Below are 17043 nucleotides of genomic sequence, written 5' to 3' on the forward strand. Positions count from 1 at the left end.
TTTCCAACAATAAACTATCATTAAATTGTGGGAAGACTGATATTTAGTCTGACTTAGCCTTATTCTTATTTAGCAAGTATTTAAAAATGTTAAATATGACCACCCATGTTTAAACCATTTATTTTTTAGTTATCTAGGTTTTTCAATACCATTTTCATGCATCAATTATACAATTTCTCTATAGCTCCTTGTAGCAGGGCTGCTTCTGCTAATCCATCTTCAATTTTCTGTTGTCCATAGAAGGAAATTATCTTTAATGTCTTTTGAAACGTGAGACAGGCTGTATGCATCGACATGTCATGGAATTTCAAGAAATGAGATAGGTTTCTGGTGAGACTTTGTTCCTACCCTGTCCCATGTTATTACAGAGGGAATTAATTATTGTGACACCATATGTAAATAAAGCCTACTCATTTGCAAGAATATCAGACCTTCTCATTTTCTCCACGTTAACAGTCAACAATTTGTCTTGGCATCTAATCTTTAGTTAGGCTATTTTCTTCTGTCTTTCATTATACACCTGTGAGTCTGTCTATTATTATTCTAATTCTACCCTTACTTCCATTCCTTCCTTTACCTATAACTTGTCTACAAATGGATTCTCATATTCTTACTTCTTTTAAATTCCAAACTATCTATTATAAGCATCAGACTATTTCATTATATCTTCCAAGCTGAACATTATATATTAAATACATAATCACCTAATTATACATTATTTTCCCTTTTATTTCATTTATTATGCTTAAGGCATTATATTCATTTTTGAAATTACGTGTGTCTGGTATCTATAAATTTCCTTTCAGAACATAAACAGAGTGTACTATTTGCTATAAAACTTTTTGTGAAATGTTTTTCATATTACATAGTCACTGTGCTTCTATTATTCTGACAAAACACTTTTCACATTTTATGTCTGAGAAAACAGAATGAGACTTGCCCAAGATAACACATAAAGAATGAACTTCGATATCTTAAAAGTTAGTTGGCTTCTCCTTCTATTCTCAGTTGAAGGACTTGTTAAAAATAAAACGCTTTATCATTCATCATTTGGGTAATGAGTAAATATAAGTCGTAGTTGGAGAAGATTATGAGAACTTTGTATACAGCTAATAATTATTAATAATAATAACACAAGTAATAGCCACCGTGTATTGATTACAAACAAGCATCCTACTCAGAACTTTCCATTGATTATCTCTTCTAACCCTCATAATAATTACACCAAATAGGTATGTTGTTATGTATGATGAGTAAAAAGAGGCTTGAACAATTCAGTAACTTGCCCTTGGCGATGAGGCTAGTAAGCGAGAGAGACCTAGACTCAAACTTGGCCTGTCTCCAACACCGACGTGCTCTGTCTCTAAAAACAACAATGTTCTTTAGTTTTGCATTAAGAAATTGAAAACATAAAAATAATCTTTTGGCTAGCAGAGGGATGTAGGAGTGCTTCCAATAAATTCACTAAGGAAATAATAATCTCTACAAGTATTTCAGATCAAAATGAGGGAGGAAAAGACGCTATGACACACTGGTGGCTTACTGATTTTCACTAGCCATGTCACAATGACATCCCCTTTCTCACCACTTGGAGTTGATTCATCCACTATGGCTCTCCACAAGGACCATATCAAACAGCAAACCACAGAGTGATTTATAAAGAGATGTGCTGCCCAAAATGGCAGCCACCAGCCATATGTGGCTATTGAGCATTAGAAATGTGGCTAGTCTGAATTGAGATGTGCTGTGTCAAATACGCTCCAGATTAAGAATACTTAATATAAAAAAGTGAAATATCTCATTAGTAATTTTTATTTTTATTTTATGTTGAAATGGTATTTTGGAGATATGGGCTAAGTAAAATGTTATTAAAATTAATTCCACCTGTTTCTTTTTACTTTTTTAAAGAGGCTAATAGCTTTTAAACGACATACTTAGCTCACGTTTGTGGCTTGTATTATATTTCTATTAGACAGCACTGTTGTGGACCATATGTCTTTTCAAATTACCAATCTTAGAATCAAATCATGGAAAAAACATGTTGAAAAACAAAAGCAAAACAACAAACAACACTCAATACTTAGTGCGCTAGAAAAGTTATTTGACTAAAGTTTCAATCTTAGTTTTGTCTGCCAGTTAACAGATGCATAAACTTTGACCAATCATTTAATACCTATTAACTTCTGTTTCTGTAAAATCAAATAATCACTATGTGGCTTAGCTCATGGGGTTGTTACAAATACAAAAGGAATAATTATTTCATCTGTTCATTCATTCAACCACAATTTATCAAGGGTCCACTATGTGGCAGGTACGAGGGATACAAAGAATAAGAAGTCCTGGTACCTGCTCTCAGGGATCTGACGGAAGAAGTTATAGATGTTATAGGAGCCATGACAGAGAGCAGCACAGAGTGTCTGTGACTGCTTAATTCAAGGATTAGCCTTTCACCTGCCTCTTGAAGGTGAGGAGGAATTTGGCAGGTGGAGAAGTCAGGGAACATCACGTCTTCATCTCTCCCAGGTATGAAAGAACAGAGTGTGCACAGTGAGCAATAGGGGGGATTAAGATGCTGGCAAATAAAGGAGGTGAGAGAGGGCCCTGTTTCCTGTGCTGGAAGGCTCTGGGTTGGAAGGTTCTAATGCTGGGAGAGAGGGGAGAAAAGAGGAACCACAATCACTTGCTAGCTTTTGGTGCTGGTGCCCATATTCTAATCTGATTTTGGACTCTTTGTTCCTTTCTTAGAAGAGGATGTCAACAAAAGACATGAATATAAATTGGTGGGACTTAATTGAATAGTATTCAATGATTAATTTCTGTAAAAAATTGTATAGGGCAAAATATTCTTTTTTTTTTTTTTTTTTTTAAAGCATATGCTCAGCTCTTTGGGTTAGGACAATGCCTCATAAAATTGTCCACATTTTCAACAGGGTAATTGCAGGGCTGCCTAGGGGAAAGGGCAGCTTCGCCAAGCCATCCGAGCCTACAAGAAATCATTTTGACCTACCAGTATTTGCAAAGACTGAATTGGTTGCTAGAGATAAATATACACCAAAGTTATTCATCTGTAGTAATGCTGCAGTCAAAACGATCTAAATTTTTCCACGGGACTATATTTATTTACATTAAAATTGCAGTGAAAATAATGGTGTATGAATGATACTTTCAAGATTATATATTTGAGTATAACATACTTATAAAAGGCAATTTCAAAAGTAAAAATTATGGCTGCTATTTAACACTAGTATTTCTTTAATGCACTTTTTATGGAGATTGCTGTTTCAAGAATAATAAAAATAAACATTGACTAATCTCTGCTTTACTTACAAAATGTAGGTATATTACAGAATCTCAAAATGAAAAAATACTTTATTTTCAACATTATGTGTACATTATTTAAGAAATCAACCTGCTATACATAAAAGTAGAGAGACCCATTTTTTTAGATAGCAGGTAAGAAGATAAAATCATGTTGCTATTGAATAGAATAATTTTTTTTACTTTCAGATGGTGAAACAAATAGGACTTAAGGCTAAAAGGATGTTTTTCAGGTAAGGTCTGTTATTTGCAATAAATGGTACTGAACAACAACAAAAATTGATACTTCAGAGTTTCTAACTGAAGAAATTATTGATTATATCAAAGAAGGATTCTTTTAACAATATAATATTCTTCCCCTGTTGCCAGCAAATTAACTACCAAGTATTCTTCACTGCTTTCTGGTTTTCTACTTTCCGGTCATGATCTCATCTTTTCAAGGTCTCTCACCTTCTAGAAGATTCTGCCTCATTTCCCAAAGGACCACAAAAGGGAGAAAGCAGGTACTGATCTGTCTTTTATCATTCAGAGTGTGCTCAGGTCTAGCTTCCTCCAAAAGCATTCCAGAAGGAGCAATAGCAACAAGATCAAACCTCTTGCTTTGCTTTAGTTGTGGTTTCCAGAATTCACTCTTTTATAAAAGATTACTATTTATAAGGGGACATTTAAATAAAGGTTCGTAATCATATTTGCAAAAATTAATGTTTCCTTGATTTTAAGGATCCTGCCTGTGTCCTGATGTATTTACATTCTAAATAACAGCAGAAATGTAAATATAATAGAAAATATGTGTTTTGATCTCTCGATGTACTCTGATTATTCTCTTCCTCACTAACTGTGAGCTCCTTGAGGGAAGCCACTGTCTTTTTCTTCTTTGTGTTCCCTGGAGTGAAGCATAGTGCTTACTCAAGAAATTTATGAATACATAAAACAGTAGTTGAGGTTTATAGGTCAACGAGCAGTAGCAACTAGCAACCCCCTGCCCCCAACTGTTCTCCTTGGGAAGTATTTGTTTAGTGAAAAGTACATGGTCTTGAAAATCAAATAGAACTAGGATTAAATTCCAACTCAGACACTCCTTGAGCAGCTGAACCTCCTTGACCCTTAGATTTTTATATGTATAGAGTGAGGACAATACCTCTTACATTACAGGGGTGTTTTGAGGATTGAATGAATGAAGGTTCATAAAGGATGTATGATAATGCTGGCCTGGCACGAAATAGGCACTCCATAAATGCTGATCCTCCACCTTCCTCTGACACCCAAGACCGACCCTCTTCATGCTGGGCACTCAGCAATGTGCCAAGAGGCTCACAAAGCCACTGGAGGAACATGATGGTCTTCCTGCTGCATATATTTTTCTAGATGGCACATAATTATATTAATACAAAACAATTATTCAGGGATTCATTTAGTCAACAAACGTTTTTGAGCACCTGCCATGTAGCAGTAGTCTATAGGGTACAAGGGATAAAATAATGAACAAGACATGGACCTTCTAGTCTAGTAGAACGGAAGGAAGGAAAAAAATTACAAATTCTAAGTGCTCTGAAGGAAACAAAGAGATTGCAGAAACAGAAACTAGCGGTTGGAGGAGTCAACATCTTTAGTCCAACTGGGCAGAGAAGATGTTTCAAAGCAGGTGGTATTTAAGCTGGATGATGAGGAGATGGCCAGGCTAAGAGTGAGAGATGAGCATGAAGTGGAGGGAACCGCAATGTAAAAGTCATCTGAATTCTTCAGGTAAAACAAATTCTATGGTTGCTGGCTTGGCAATTTCCTTGCCTCCCTCCTATCCAGGGCTCTTTGGCAGACGTTTGGGAAGCATTGCTCTGGAGAAGACCTTGAGTGCCAGCGGCAAGAGGTAGGGATAGTGGATAGAAACCACTCTTCTTTCCCCATCTGTATTTACGTTGGCAGCTTGCAAGGGTTATAACTACATATTCAGAATAAACTGGGACAACTCAAATATGAAGGGAAAGAATGTGTTTTAACTAGATTTATAGAGCTCTTAAGTTTTCTGTGGCACTTGCATTTCAAGGTAGAGATTCACACTAATGATAATTAAATAAAACCAAGGTTCTTCTTGGCACACTGATGCTTTTGTTTTGCCTCATGTGGGCATATTGCCACAGAATGATAATTGCCTCTCTTTAGATAGCCGCAGGAAATCACAATTTTAAAACTTATTAAAGTTTTAAAATTTCGCTTACTAATTTTCACTAAATAGTCACACATTTACTGAAAAGCTCTGGTCTCACTGAAGAAATCTTAAGAGAGAGGATTAAAGTGAGGTGAGTTTCTTGAGGGGGGTCTGATTTTACTTTACTCCTCTTTGTGTTGCTAAGACCTTGCACAGTGCCAGTGGCTGTTCAATAAACACTTGATGAATTAAAATGAAGTTACAATTTCTAATTGGAATTGCTGAGGAGTTCCGAGAATCTCTTGGACTCAGGCATTTGTCACTACAGTTAAATTCCAGTGAAATAGAAGAATATGTACATTCCAGAATATATGCTTTTGTTCATAATCACTGGATTTGGCGGTACTTTTGGCTTGCTGCACACTCTGTATCTCTAACACTTGTGAAATTGTGTCTGTAACAGATCCTTCATATTCTTGATAGTGGGCCTAACAAAACGCCATAACACAATGCAACTGAGACGGCAGAAAGTAATTACAGTACTTGCAGAAAGGATGAATAGTTATGGCCATGAAGCCTCTTTTGAAACTGTTGTTAGAGGAGTTGTCCCTGTTACCCTAGTGAAATTACTGAGGAAAAAAATGTAAGTGATTTCTTCAGATGCGATCTTATTTTCCTTAGACTTTAAAATTGTTTTCTAAATGGAAGAGAAAAACTTATACAATCTTGAAGGGAAATGTATGTTGAATGCTAAGAACAGTGTATCAGCGCAAGACTCAAATATTCCTGGTAGTGAATAGTTCTGAAATTTGACTTTAGTCTCCTATTTATAAATTTGAAGAAATGAAAAATACATACGGTGAGAAACTGAATTTAAAGACCTATTAAGTCAATCATAGCTACTTGGGTTAATTTTTAACATATGTGTATACTTACAAACATTTATATTCACTTTTCAAAATTAAATGTTCATTTCCTTAGGGAAGGTATAATTACAATATATACCATTCATTTCTATTCTGATTTTTTATCTAACAAAGACTACAGGTGTAAACTCAGAATTTACTCCACTGTTATCATACTAGGCTGAAATCTTTTGGTCCCAGTGGGCAGATTAAACTGCTTGGAAAAGAGCGTGGTTATTTAGTGACATTCTCTCTTAATCTATTAGTGAAAGCAAAACAATAATGGTACTTTAGACCACCTCATCACGGCTCAGCTTTTCTGCTTCAGATCACTATTACTTTGGGATCCATATTTATCCCTCACCAGTGACTAACACCAGAAGAAAATGTGGACCGGGCAGTTTTAACACACAGGAAAGAATCACCAGCAATTACCTTACAAGGGCAAACAGTGAGGTTGGGTCACAGTCACATCCTTCTCCTGTCATGTTACACTTTACATTTGTATAAATTGAGTGGCCTCTTCAGTCTGGCTGCCATATTACATCTTTGATAAAGCATACAGAGAGAAGCTCTTGGACACTCCAACCAGGAAGCAATGATGGCGAGCCAAATTAGAAATGAGGAGAGCTGACTTCACATTTTACCAACAGTGGGAAGGAATGATCATTAAACATTTAAACTGTGAAAACAATTTAATTTGAAAGACAAGATTGAAAAAAATAGGCAACTGTAATTGAAAAATCCAAACTTACGGACTGTTTTACATTTGCATGGAAATTTGTAGTAGGCTTCAAAAATTCTCCTCTGATTTCCATATGCAGGAAAATTGTTCTCAGACATCCTTCACTAATATTTCCTACTCCCAGAGTGCTTTCCATAAATATTTATGTGAAAATTGATTTGACTCTTTTCTAGTTTCTGCTGACTATTTCCTGCCTATTCAATTTTTTTCTGCCAAAATGAAACGCTGGCTGGCAGAGTGGATAAGCAGCTAAAAATTCAGTCTCTGATAGACTGAACGCCCACCGCGTGACACTTGAATACTTGGAGATCAGCTTCACATCCAGTCTGGCACTTTACAGCATATCAGAGCCATCAAAGCCAAACTTCTCCTTTGGATATTTGTTAGAAAAGTACTTGTCATTTCTGGCTAGAAATTAAAACTGCACTTGTTTCTTATTTATTCTTTTGACTGTAGCTTTTAGTATATGATGGAAAATATCTTTTAACTATGACAAATTGGATATGCTCATAATAAAAAGAAAATCTATCTGCCACATTCTAGTTCTCAAATCTCCAGGGAAACATTTTGTTTGTTGAAAACCTTCAGATGCTACTCATTTGTGTAAGTCCCTGATTTGGTCATTTGTCAAGTGAGGCACATTTTTTGCTGATATAATGCAGTATCAACTCTTTGAATTCAGGTTGGAATTTCAACAAGAGAGATGAAACACAGAGGGTTCTACTTATGGCATAATTTCATATAATTTTAACATATTCATATGATTTTAAAAGAGGGCTTTGCTTATCTCCCACTTAAGCGTCAGGTGGTTGAGGGTTATGTATTGTTAACGTTTCAAATATAAAAGTGAATATGGGCAAAATTAGGTATACTTGATGCTATAAGCATTTCACAGAATGGCAGGAACTGTTTGGTGGTTTTAGTGATACAGCTGGTGGGCCCATCACACTCGCTAAAGCCATTTTTATGACAAAGCTCCAGCCAGTCACTTTGCCTGATGGTCCAGTGCAAATGTCTCCTTGCAAATCTCCCCAAGAGATGGAAGAAGAGCAGATGACTATATCCCAGGGGTCCAACGCTGATACTAATTCAAACTGAAGCTGAGCTCTTGGGTTTTTGAGCAATGAACTAAAACTTGTTCTCCAACAGATTAAAAAAAATGGGATATTTGAAAATAGAAATAATAATAATGATTCCAATATAGATAAGGACAGCACTAAAGCATTATTTGTCAGTTGTATTCTTTGACAAAGCTATTCCAAAACCAGGCTTTAAAGATCTAAACTCAGAGAAAAGCAGTTTTAATTTTGCATTGAATTCTCCCAGAAACACACAATCTTCAAGATATGAGGAATTTGCATAGTGGCATCACACAGTTTTTGAAGTGGTTTCCTTCTATGTATAAGCATTTAAATGACCATATAAAGTTAGGACAAATGAGAAGATTCAGAATGATGTATCCACAATGACTGTTCAAATAAAGAAGTGTTCAAATAAAACAACAGCTTCTAGACAGTTGCTGGGAAGTGGTGGTTCAGGGAGTTGTTAGCTGCTATTTTACGCAGTCATTGAAACAAGAAAGGCAATAAACCAAGATATAAAACATTTTGATTTGCGCAGAACATTTCCAAATCTAGAGTCTGTATAAATAAAAATCACTACCCTTCATTATTGTCAAGAGGTCTCATCTTCTTTACATCAAAACTTCTAAGTTTCGATATGGGTGTAAACTTTTGCTTAGTTCTCACTTAATCTATAGTATATATTGCAAGATAAAGACTGGTTATGAAGAGGAATTTTCTTCTGTGTGAAACCACTGTACAAAATGGGGATTATACCCACAATATGGCTGCATGGGGACTATGGAAAAACCAAGTAACTGATCCAGTTTGCAAGATGTAGGACACAGTCTGATTTAACACCGTACTGTGACTGTCGGTTAGTCAGCATGACTCATGGCATGCTTACATTTATTGTGACGAGGTAAGGCTTTTCAGAAACAACTTTTTATAAACAATTAGTAAGATATACTTCATCAAGAGGACTTACCTCCTCTCTCTTTGCTTCGTTTGTTGGAGAGCTCCTGTAAAAAAACATCACAACTCTCTTAATATCTCAAAATTACACTACTTTCATCAAGAATAACATCATGAACTTTGAAAAAGATCATATTGTAAAATGAGAATCAAACGGCTTCCAGAAATGACAATAAAATGCCCACTAGGGTATTAGAATTGAATGATTTTAGTCTGCACAAATCATCTGGAATAATAAAAGTAATGAAAATACTCATTCACGGGGCCCACGCCATGGAGGAGTGGTTAAAGTTCCAAGTGTTCTGATTCAGTGGACTGGGTTCGCTGGCTCAGATCCCCAGAGTGGACCTACTCCACTCATCAGCCATGCTGTGGAGGCGTCCCACATATGAAACAGAGGAAGATTAGCAAAGATGTTAGCTCAGGGCTAATCTTCCTCAAGTGAAAAAAAAAAAAAAAAAGAGGAAGATTGTTAATGGATACAAGCTCAGGGTAAATCTTCCTCACACACACGCACAAAATCCTCATTCACAAGGAAGATGCAATAAGTTTATTTTTCTCTGATTTATATAAAGATTTACATCATACTATGTGTCCACTTAATAATCAGAAGAAGACTGAAGTCTAGTTTTGGACTTCTACTCCACTACCCTCATGTCACCACAACCTCCTTAGTGCTAAATCCAGTCCCTATCTCACTTTATTTCTTAGTAACATTACAGCAGCCAAGCAGCTGACCACTCCGTCTTCTGAAACTATCCTTCTGGGGATTTGTACTCCCACGCTGACCCTGATGTCTTTTCTACCTCTCCAGCAGCTCCCTCTCATTTTCTTGGTGGGCTCTCTTTTTTGCTTGTGCCCTTCTATATGTTGGTTTCATATACTTTTGTTTTGTTTTGTTTTTTTCAGGCATTGGTGCAGGACTTTCTTCTCACTTTGCACTTTTTCCAGGGTGATCTCATCTACTTTCCATCCATGTCCTGATAACCTCCAGATTTATATCTCCAGCCCACGTCTTTTTCCTTGAGTTCCAAGCCAATAGAGGAAACTGTTTATTGGACATCTGCATTTGGACATTTCACAGACAACTTGAACTCCATGTGTCCAAAACTTAACATTATCCACCCCCTCACACACACACTCAGCCCCAAACTGATCCTTTTTCTGTGTTTCTATCTTAGCAAATGGCATGATCACGGCTATCGACTGAATGTTTGTGTCCCCCTAAATTCATATGTTTAAGCTTAATCCCCAGTGTTTTTTGGAGGTGGGGCCTTTGGGAGGTAACCAGGTTTGGAGGAGGTCATGGGGGTTGGGCCTCCATGATAGGATAGCAGAGAGAAAGCTATGTGAGGACACAGCAAGAAGATGGTCATTTGCAAACCAGGGACCCCACCAGACACTGAATCTGTGGGTGCCTTGCTCTTGAACTTCCACCTTCTAGAACTGTGAAAAATAAATATTTGTTGTTTAAGCCACTAAGTCTATGGTATTTTTGTTACAACAGCCTGAAGTGCCTAAACAACCATCTTCCTGGTTGCTCAAATCAGAAACCCAAGGATCATCCTTGACTCTTTCTTGTCCTTCTAGGTAAATTCTGTTGACTCCTACTTTCAAGTCTTGCTTGCATCCGTTTACTTCTTTTCACCCCTACTTCCACTTCCTGGGCAACATTCAGATCTTGCCTAGATAGTTGCAATAGCTTCCTAACTTCTAGCCTGATTCTAGTCTTATTCCTTTCCAATCTATTCAAATCCAGTATGATCTGCCTAAAATACAACCTGATCATGTCACTGTTCTTCGTGAAACTGTTCGATGGTTCGCCATTATCCTAAGATTAAATACAGTTTAGAAGTTAAGATCATATGTTTAGCACTCAGAAAGACAGTTACTAGCTTTATGACCTTAAGAAAGTCCCCAAACTTCTCTGAACCTCATTTCCTCATCAGACAAATGGGATTGCTTTGAGGACGAAGCACAGTAATACATGTCATGTGTGGAGCAGCAAGTGTGGCATAGGAGAGACACACAATAAATATTTCATGGTTATTCTGAAGGAAATTCTGAAAAACAGAGACTTACATTTTACTTTTTCAAAACATCAAGTAAATAATACTCTACAGGAGTCAGGGATGAAAGAGACAAAAAGCTGATGCAGTTAAAACTTTGTCTTCACACCACAGTTCCTCTCTGCCTCATTTTTCATTCTTTCTCTCCCTGTTCTGTGTGTCTGTTCATACTAAGTCTGGATAAAACCAAATCCACAAAAAAGCTGGTGACTGACAAGGAGAAGAGTCGCTTTTCCCTGGAATATTCCCATTTTAAAGGGTACCATCTGACAAGAAACGTCAAGTACTGACTCTAATGGTAGAACTCCAGACATTGTGACAAGGAGGAGAAAGCTCTCTCCACATTTCTCAGTCAACACCAAGGAGGCGGCTACTTACTGCTCTAGAGAACCAAGCTGCCTGGAGTAGTATATCATATTAAACGGTTTTGACTTGGTTTGGAAGCAAACTTATTTAATGGCTATTTGACTTGGAACAGCAAGTAGATAAAACTAGAAAGTAAAACACGTTCTGTTAGCTGAACATAAGAAAATATTCAGAAATTACTTTCTAAATATAACTAATACCTTAAAAATCATACAACATAGAAACAATCCAGCAGAATTCTTCAAGTTCAGCTGTTTAAAAATTCTCACTTATGAGCCGAGAGCAATTGCTACAGAGAGATTTCAGCCTGAGGGCTTGAAAAGGAAACAAAACATAGTAAGTAGACTTCCTCCAGCACTCCTGGAGACTGGCTGCTAACGGAGCTACGCACACATTAATATGAAGAAGAAGAAATAATCCTTGACGGAAGAACTGTAAATCAGATTACTTGACTCCAAAATAAATCAATGCAACCCAGATGAAATAGGGATTCCCAGATAAAATAGAGTATTTAACAAAAGTATGACTGAGTATTACGTAGTTCTAATTATAGGATGTTTCACTAAAAGGTGCACAGAATTTGAATTTGATAAATATATAAATGCACATAGAAATATGAAAAATGTTAATGTTGTGTCATGATGCAAAATAAGAGAAATTAAATGCCTGAAGTTAAAGCAAGAAAAATTGAAGAATAAAAAATATATGAAAAATATTACTAAAGTTCAAAGATGGTGAAGATATTAGAAAATGTATGTAACCATTTCAATAGTTCATGAAAAGTTAGAAGCAGAAGTATAGGGAAGCTCAGTTCCTCGGAAAATTGATGAGGCAAAGAATAAACATATAACATGTATTTTCTATAATGTGTCAGTTTTAAAGGATTCATAAATGTGATGATGAACATATATTTCCTTATGGATATACCCTCTGTTTTAGCATAACAATTTTCGCTAAAAATCACTGGATGCCAGGGGCTGGGGGGAGAAGAGAATGAAGAGTTACTGTTTAATGGGTACAGAGTTTCAGTTATGCAAGATGAAAAGGGTTCTGGAGATAGGGGTGGTGATGGTTGCATGGCAATGTGAATGCATTTATGCTACTAAACTGTACACTTAAAATGGCTAAGATAATAAATTTTAAGTTATGTGTATTTTTCTACAGCGAAAACAGAAGACACAGCCACCAAAGCTCTAGATGCACATGTTTTGTTGCAACTGTTTATGTTCAACTCCCCATTACCTTCCACCTCAAACCCCACTGTTTAGAGATCCGCATAATAGGGTAGAAACTTTTTAGACCCCAGCAATGGAGCACATTAATGGAATATCTCTAAGATCCAAAATATGATTTATGGGCAGATAATAAAGGAACTGTTACTAACTTGGACATAATGGTTTATACTCACTTGAAGTCATTATGAGATTACAGTCAGCTCTAGAAACATAATGGGAGCACGCACTATGGAGCCGCCTCTGGGATAACATCACTCATTGATGCCAGTATAGTCAGGGTAAACATCTCCAGACCACCCATGGGTTATTTCTCTGAAGATTTTACACAATAAATATTTGAGTGCTTAGTCAGTATATAAAACACACATTTCCAACACTATGCTGGGTGCTCGACCTTTCCTCTCTGTTGTACAGCTCTCTGGGGGCAGGTGAATCATCCAAACTGGAGGTTTGGGAACTCTAGAACGGTTAGAATTGTCTCATAGATAAATCGTAGTAAATTCATTTGAAGTATGTTTAAGAGTCACTTGCTTCTTTTGAAGAGATCCCCAAGAAGGTGTTAAATTCTTAATACTTCTAAAGCCATAGTAATTATAAACCCATGTTCACACATCTAAGAATAACAACATTTTAGGAAGTTGTTCTATGACATTGCAATTGTTTTTTGGAACAAATTTACCCAAACATGTATCCTTTGCCCACATAGACAAATATGCCCATTAAATGAACCGAACAACACTAGAGAACCATAAAAACATCCAGATAATTTTTTATGGGGAGGCTATAGCCCGTGGGGCATGTGATGATCAATCAAGTCAATAAGTACATTGACTACTATTGTCCAAACCAGAAAGTTGTTTCGACACCTGCTGCTCCTGAAACACAAAGGGCCCATTTTTTCCTAATACTTTTATAGTAAACCTGTAAAACCAAAACCAGCAGACAAAATCCCAAAGCAAATAAACTCTTAGGTAAACATGTAAGCCATTTTACTATTTGCTTTTTACTTTGTCCAGAATACACCTGCTGGTTTCAAATTCAATAAATTATATTCAGTGGTGACCCTGATTTAAACATTGAGGAATAGTGTCTAAGGAGGAACAATGAGCAGCTAAGGCTAATCAGCAGATTAGAACTAGAAAGCTGGGTTCCTGGACAAATATAAAGGATGAGGGTATTACACAATGACTTTGGCCCATGTAATTTAAGGCCGGCTGACTTTGATGTAGGTAAATTTATATCCCCAAAAAACTTTTCGTAATCCTCCTCATCTTAGCTACCTAATAGATCATGTATAAACTATATATAAAAATGAAAGGGAAAAGGAAATATTTTAAAACATTACAATCTGCAATTCCAGAGTCATTTCAAGGAGGCCTGCCAAGAGAAGAGGTTCAACCAAAGTATCGGTTCGTGATGAACTAAAATGAAAATATAATGTTCCTTAATTGTCATACTACATTTTCATTACTGACTTTAAATTTGAATTCAAAATATTCCAAGTGTAGTCTTGCAGAGAGTTTCCAAAACTTTTTATTTCTGCAAAAATTCGATATAGTGGTTTCTACCTGCTTGTCAAAGCTATTTCCTCCTTGACTCATGTTGAGAAAAGGCTGCAGTGACTCTCAGCTGGTGCGGGTGTGGGAGGAACAGACGATAACAGATTTCCTCACCGATAACTGTGCTGTGAAAGCCACAGATCAGGCTGCTAAAAAGGATAAAGAGAATACATTATATAATTTAAAATCTACTCTGCACTTTTACTTGACCTTCCCCTGATTTCCTCTAGACCTGAGACATATAATGTTTATTTCAGTGCTATATAAAAATCTCAATAAATCTTAAACATGAGAATCAAATGAAAATCTACTTTTGAAGATTTAAAAATATTTCAGTTCAGCCCATGATGTATAAATCTTTCTACTTCTAAACTTAAATTTTGACATACATACATATTAGTTTCACTTATTTGAGTAGAGGCAGTAATACATAATTTCAGACATTCAATCTAAATGCAAAAAAAAAAAATAGTCTTTATTAGTTCAGTGAGTCTAAAATGATGTTATTTAATAAACCATGGCATTTTAATAACTATTCTTGACATCTGGTGCTAATAAAAAGGATTTTATATTTTAGAGTTAACATTTAAAGAAAAAAATCTAACTGTAGTTTTACTATTTATCACAGACCACAGATGGCATAGGCCACATTTGAGTGGCTTCATTTCCTTCTTGATTAGTTTATATAAAGAGGCCACTTGTTTTCTCTCTTTCTGGGTATGTTTTATATAAGATTTGGACCAAGTCCCAGAAATGAATAAATGAAGTAAGAAAGGTATGCATCAAATGAAAATGAAGTTTCTTAATAACAAAAGTGATTACAGAATTTTCCTGGATTGAATTTAGTTAATAAAGTTCATTCTAAAACAATGATCCAAGGAATTTTGCATCTGGATAAATATGTGAAGTAAGTTGTCCAGAACCATGTAAAACCATAAAGACCTAAAACATTCCATCCTTTCTACCACCTCCTTCTCTCTAGGCAAAGGTTGACCAATCCTTTGATTCAAGGCAGGTTTTGCCATGAGCCTGTGTGGGAGCAGCAGCTGAACATGATGCTACTGGGACAACCAGACAGACATGGAGGCCTCTGGATGCTGTCCTTGTCTCTGGTCCATGAACGTGAGATATGGGTCTTCTTGTCCTGCTTGCTCAGATTTTTAATGTTTTTCTCTTTAGATCCTGTGCTAAGTTTCCTTCTTCAATTTGAACTCTTGATTTGGACTATCCCCTGACTCTGATTGACCCCAACATACGTGCTCCTGACCCTTTCCTCGAGAAGATGTCACTACTTATCTGGAGGCATCAATGCAATAGTATAAAACATACATCATGTGAATTTTCACTGAATTTTGTTAGAAGAATTGAAAATTAATGGATACACTTACACAAGCATTTGCCAGGTAGTAATAACAGAAATATTATGTTATGAGATGCTTAAAGCGACAAACAAAAGCTCTGAATGCAAAGCCAATGGATTAACCTGTGAGAAATGGAGAAATGGGAGTGTGAATTAACTGGCTCAAAATCAAACTTTTTTCACCCTATTTAGTTCAGAATTCTTTAATAATCATAAAAAGTTATTTGGTTTCATGATTTAAACATGAGTTTCCTAGCCAAGTAACAATATCACACGCCTAGTAAGAAATACTTCTAATATCTTGGCCTGGCTTTTCAACTTTACAAGAGACCTGATCCACCCTAAGCTAATTTCATGGATAAGTAAAAGACTCTAAGATGTGAAAATCTAGAAAGAGAGATAAGGCGTATATACACAAAACAACCAGAAAGCTATTCAAGGCAGAGTTTATCATGATACAGAATTAACTGATTTAGATAAGAGGAACTAACATTTGAGAAGGCCTTAAAGTTAGTAGTGAAAACCTTTCACTACGTTTGAGTGTGCTGTTGAAAATCCACCTGGATTAGGATGAAACTGAGTTCTCTGCTCTAAATGAGATCACAATCTAGAGCAAAAGACAGCCCCATAGTGAAAAGACTACCATCCTGTGGAAGAAGTATATGAATAGGGGTATATGCAAGACATGATGGCTGCACAGAGAAAGGAGTAGTGGATCTCGTGAAGAGAATCAGAGGAGGTTTATGAGACAGTCATATTTAATATGACTGTTAAAGAATAAGCTCACTGGGAAAACAAGAGGGAGAAGGGAATTCGAAAGAGAAGGAACAACGTGTATGAAGGAAAGGGGCAGAGGAGAGCACGAGTGTTCGAGGAAATATAAGTATTCCAGTATTGCTATGGGGAAGTTATGGGGAAGAGTGTAAAGTCATGGGTTAGAAAGATAGAAATGGGCTAGATAATAAAGGAGTGCGAATACTATGTTAAAGAGTTGGGAATGACTTTTATGGGTGATGAGAACTCCAAAAATGTAGGTTTTGTAACGATAAATCTGAATGCAACATGAGGGATAGACTGGGGGAAGAAGAGATCAGACACAAGTCAGGTGATGGTTGCAGTAGACCAAGATGAGGTGAAACATGGACCTTGACTAGACTACACATGAGGAAGTAGTAGTTGCGAGTCATATTTAGGAGGGGATTGGTTAAAAGCAGATAGAGGAAGGGAGGGAGAGATAGTTGTCTTGGATGATTTTCAGGTTTGGGCTGGGGCAACCAGATCCGTGAAGGTGTCACGTTGATTAAGAT

The 17043-nt window shown here is 36.4% G+C and overlaps 1 protein-coding gene across 9 annotated transcripts in view; it reads right to left on the reverse strand.

The window, feature by feature from the left end:
- Positions 1-17043, reverse strand: part of STARD13 (StAR related lipid transfer domain containing 13) — a 487282-nt gene that overhangs the window by 277543 nt on the left and 192696 nt on the right. For 7 of the 9 annotated variants that reach the window (XM_070239505.1, XM_070239503.1, XM_070239512.1 and 4 more), the window contains one exon: positions 9161-9194. In XM_070239505.1, coding sequence (XP_070095606.1) covers positions 9161-9194 — 34 coding nt within the window. Of the gene's footprint in view, positions 1-9160; positions 9195-14385; positions 14434-17043 lie in introns of those variants that run through there. The other 2 variants (XM_070239504.1, XM_023621497.2) reach the window with 1 other exon arrangement.

This window comes from Equus caballus, chromosome 17, assembly GCF_041296265.1.
Source record: "Equus caballus isolate H_3958 breed thoroughbred chromosome 17, TB-T2T, whole genome shotgun sequence".
NCBI lineage: Eukaryota > Metazoa > Chordata > Mammalia > Perissodactyla > Equidae > Equus > Equus caballus.